The 4,270-nt window shown below is 32.7% G+C and overlaps 1 protein-coding gene across 1 annotated transcript; it reads left to right on the forward strand.

Annotated features, from left to right (window-relative positions):
- Positions 1–2,091: 2,091 nt before the first annotated feature.
- On the forward strand, positions 2,092–3,615 carry LOC110105186. Its single transcript, XM_020834578.2, has 2 exons — positions 2,092–2,796; positions 3,495–3,615. Exon 1 carries the CDS (start codon positions 2,134–2,136, stop codon positions 2,731–2,733), a length of 600 nt encoding a protein of 199 aa, XP_020690237.1. The 5' UTR covers positions 2,092–2,133; the 3' UTR covers positions 2,734–2,796; positions 3,495–3,615.
- The last annotated feature ends 655 nt before the right edge of the window (positions 3,616–4,270 follow it).

Here is a 4,270-nt window from a genome sequence, read left to right on the forward strand (position 1 = left end):
AAGATTGACAAATTGTTAAGGGAGTTGGTAAGATGGGAGGAAGCTCCCAAGTTTAGATATCAATCTATGTAGGAGTTACTTTGGCCAGCGACTAAAGCTTTGTTTGGCGAATTGGAGAATTACAGTACGTAATTTGTATTCAACCAATGCCAACAAGTGGCTGTTGGGTGGCTTTTCTTGAAGCATATCTGGCAGATAAGGGAGGATGCAGAGGAGGGACGTTGATTTGAATTGGTGTTGGAGGATGAACGGCCTTTGTTCCGGCCACCTCATTACATAGAAGTAATAAATGAATAATTTTATTATATCTAATAGACACTACTATTGATATAGAAAGTCAAAGTAGATATTGATAGTGTGCATCAACTTTATTGGCAATGACATATGCCAATGCTATTGATATTGAACAACAAAGTTTGCATACATTAATATAGTTAAAAGAATGTAGTTGGCCGATGATGGTTGGAAAATTACAGTTGAGCCATAGTATGATATAAGGATCATAATTGGTCAACAATGATCGACATATCATAATTGAACGATGGTGGTAGAGCAATCATAATCGGGCGTGTTTGTAGAGCAACTTTACATGTAGGGCTATAATAAGGTGATTGTAATCGAAGGGCGTTGTCCAATGGTGATGATTTGAAGGCGGTAGTTGCACGGAATTGGTTCGACAATGGTGGTCCATCGATCTATGTAGGCTTTGTTTGAGGCGGCTTTCTTATTGCTTTTTTAAAGCACCTTTTAGTACAAAATTTTTTTTGAATTAAATATTTTTGTACGAAGAAACTGCTATAGTAAGAAAGCCATCCAAACGAAGCATTAATCTAACAAAAAATTGCTTAAATCAACATTCAAATGATTTTAAAAATTTTCATTTAAACGTGAATTAAAATTCTTATTTGATTTTGACGAGATATCAACACTATAATTGCATATAATTATGTGTTAAAGCTAGTCAACATTTGGTAAATTGCAAATTTTACAATTTTATGACAGGTTGCAATTTACGTGTGTGGAAACTGGGAATTGATTGGGTCAACGTCAATGCCTTTGCGTCGTGGAATATCGCTCAACTGCCCGCGCTCCTTCGCGTCATATGGTATCCACATAAGCAGAGGTCCTTTTTTTTTTGGGCAAATCAAAGTTGGCCACATAAGAGATAATCTTTTCATATCAAATAATAATAATATAAGAAAAAGAATTAGCATATACGAAATTTGATATTTTATCTTGATAATCACTTAAAATTTTATTTGACTTCCAATATAAAATGATTAGTCGGAAAATTCACAATTAATGCATTAATTATGCAAATATATAAGTTATATATATAATAATAATACTGTTAAAATATATTGCGATTATTATAGATTTAGCTTTAAAATAAGTCACAACATAATTTTAATAATTATCATATTCTAATAAATTGATTGCGCGAAACTTCTTATCAACATAAAGTTCAAAAATATTAAAAATAGAAAATAAAGTAAAAAAAATTTATATTTATAATTAAGCTATGAAAAAATTATCTCAAATTTTTAAAAAATTACAATCAAATAAAATTATCAGACAATCCATAAAATAAAATTAATACTAAGTTATCTAAGAAAAATCATTCACAAAAAGAAAATAAAACACAATAAAAACAAAGTTACATTGCCAAATAATACAATAATATTTTGAAAATATTAATCTGAAGTTAAGAGATCAACTGAGGCTTCTATTTTTTTTAGTACAAAAATAATTAAAAAATACTCCTTTTCTATCTTTTCTTCTGTAAAGACGGTAAAAAAAAAAAACTTTTTAATTGACCTGGACCGAATCGGCTCAAAGCAGTTGGAAGACTTCGGGTCGCCTTCCATCATTTCCCGGTCCTTACCGAAATAATGAACCGCTGAAAATTTCAAACCTCAGGCATGCCCCAGAAGACTAACGAGAACAAATACGCCATCTAATATGACCCTTGTCATTTTTCCACTAGTCCAAAACAACCTAAGCTGTTATGTTCCGAGCAGCCAATCTCTCATCTGCAGGCCATTCTCGTAATTTTAACCAAGTACACCTTTCTTATAAACGGCTATTTTCCCTTCCAAAACAGAGCACAGAACAGACTCAAACAACACAGCGATGGACAAAAATCAGAGGAAGCTCCAAAATCTCTTCTTCAAGCTCAGGAAGAAGAGCTACATACTAAGAGTAATTTCAGTATTCTTCCTACTTTCAATATTTTCCTTCCTTCTGTCATTCAATCGGGAATTCAATCAAACTTTCTTCAACCAATTCAACTCCTTGAAGCACTTCCTTAACAAGAAGGCTATTTTCTGCTTCTTCAATGCCATCCTCCTATTCATCGCCAAAGATTCCGGTTTGCTCGCCTCCTCTGTTGAAAAACCTAAAGCCGCTGGCCGCCCTGCTCAGAACTTGGCCGAAAACTCGCAGCTTTTGCAGACGAAGAATATAACTGCGGTGGAAAACTCGCAGATTTATCCATTGAAGAAGATAACCGTGGAGGAAAACCCTCAGGTTCTGGTGAAAAAGGTGGAGACAAAGGAAGTCGACAAGGTGAAGCCTGCTGATGATAGTTCGGCAGAGGAAGAAGATGATGAAGAAGTTGTGGGAGAAATGGAGGAATTGGCTATCGATGAATTGAATAAGAAGTTTGAGGAGTTCATAGATAGAGTTAAGCAGGGAATAAAAATGGAGGCTTTGCCGGTAGTAGGAGCTTAATGGATGCAAGGAGAGAGACTTCTGTGTCTTCCCTGCAACATTTCAGTAGGATTTTTTTTTTCTCTTGTAAATTTTCCCCTTAACCTTTCTGTTCTACTGATGAATAAAACACATATTATGAGTGTGTTCTTTGGATTCCATCAAACCAAAAAAGAATATGAAAACTTGTTGTATCATTCATTATATGATTGTATTAAGTAAAGCTGTTGCTTTCATCAATTCCGTGGCATTTTTCTGATTAGGATTCAATCATTTTGAATCAGATGAATGTGACCACTTTGCCTATAATTGGATAATATAAAACTTAGATAATTTAATTAAGGATATATTCATACATCCAAACTTAGGATTCGAAAACTGGGCTAAATATGCCTTGAATTGAGAGAATAATTGTTATGTGGACTTAAAAAAATGTATTTATTTATTTGATGAATTTGTATAAATTGTTTTTATTTTATTTTATTTGGTTGGTATGAATAATTTGCATTATATCTTAATTAATCATCAATAATTCCTGCGTCAAACTAATAATGATTAGCAATTTCATGAAGGGAAGGGTTCAAGGAACTTAAATGGCCTTTTTCTTGATGAATTATGCAGAAGGATGAGGAAGAATAATCTGATTTGACTGGTTCATGGTAGAATCCTACTAGTGATCACATGGACTGTCCTTTTATTGAATTAATTTTCCCAAAAAAAAAAATATTTTGAATTAAAAAGTTGACTAAATCTCAAGGCTCAAGCCTTGACCGTTGACTGATAAAATGTATGTCAGTCCTAAAATTTAGTAATATTAATGAATAAGTGGGACTTCTTCTTCTTCATATATATATATATATCCCTATTCAAAACTAAAATTAAGATTCACATCATCAATTTTTATCTTCAACATCAAAACAATCAATATTCAAGGATTTATACACTACAAGATTATTGTTTATTTACGAGCAAATTTCATTGGATGCTAAATTATATCATTGATATCTTTAAGGTTTCATTTGGAGTGATTTATTTATTACTTTTTTAAGTAATTTTATAATAGAAAAAATTCGTGAAAGTAAAAAAAATTGTCTAAAACGAAACCAGCTGTGTCTGACAAATACTAGATGTGAAACATCTAAATTATAGGCCATCAAAATCAATATCTTTACATTCTCATTTTTGTAAACAACTCCTAATGTCCCCAGTTTAACGAAAGAATGAAAGATTTTATCAATGATAGAATTTTAATAAAATTCATTATATGTGCTAACAAGGATCATGAAAATTTCTTTTTTTTGAAATTCTATCTTCTTAAGCCATTAATATGTCAAAAAAACTCCTAATGGCCTCAATGGAAGGTCTACGACTAGGAAATTTCCCAACAAGAGCAAATTCAAACGGAGCAGCCAAATCATGGATTTCCGCCTCAGAAATCAACAGCGCAGGCAATCCACGATGAGAGGAAACCTTCAAATCGGGAAAAACCTTCGGAGAAGAAACCGAACCCGCAAGAGCATCCTTAAAAGACAGCGAAGACGGACCAACCAAAAAACCA

The sequence above is a fragment of the Dendrobium catenatum genome, unplaced genomic scaffold (assembly GCF_001605985.2).
Source record: "Dendrobium catenatum unplaced genomic scaffold, ASM160598v2 fragScaff_scaffold_905, whole genome shotgun sequence".
Classification (NCBI taxonomy): Eukaryota; Viridiplantae; Streptophyta; class Magnoliopsida; order Asparagales; family Orchidaceae; genus Dendrobium; species Dendrobium catenatum.

Excerpts from the sequence above, each read along its gene's own strand:
- LOC110105186 (XM_020834578.2), top strand. The coding sequence starts at position 2,134 with ATGGACAAAAATCAGAGGAAGCTCCAAAATCTCTTCTTCAAGCTCAGG.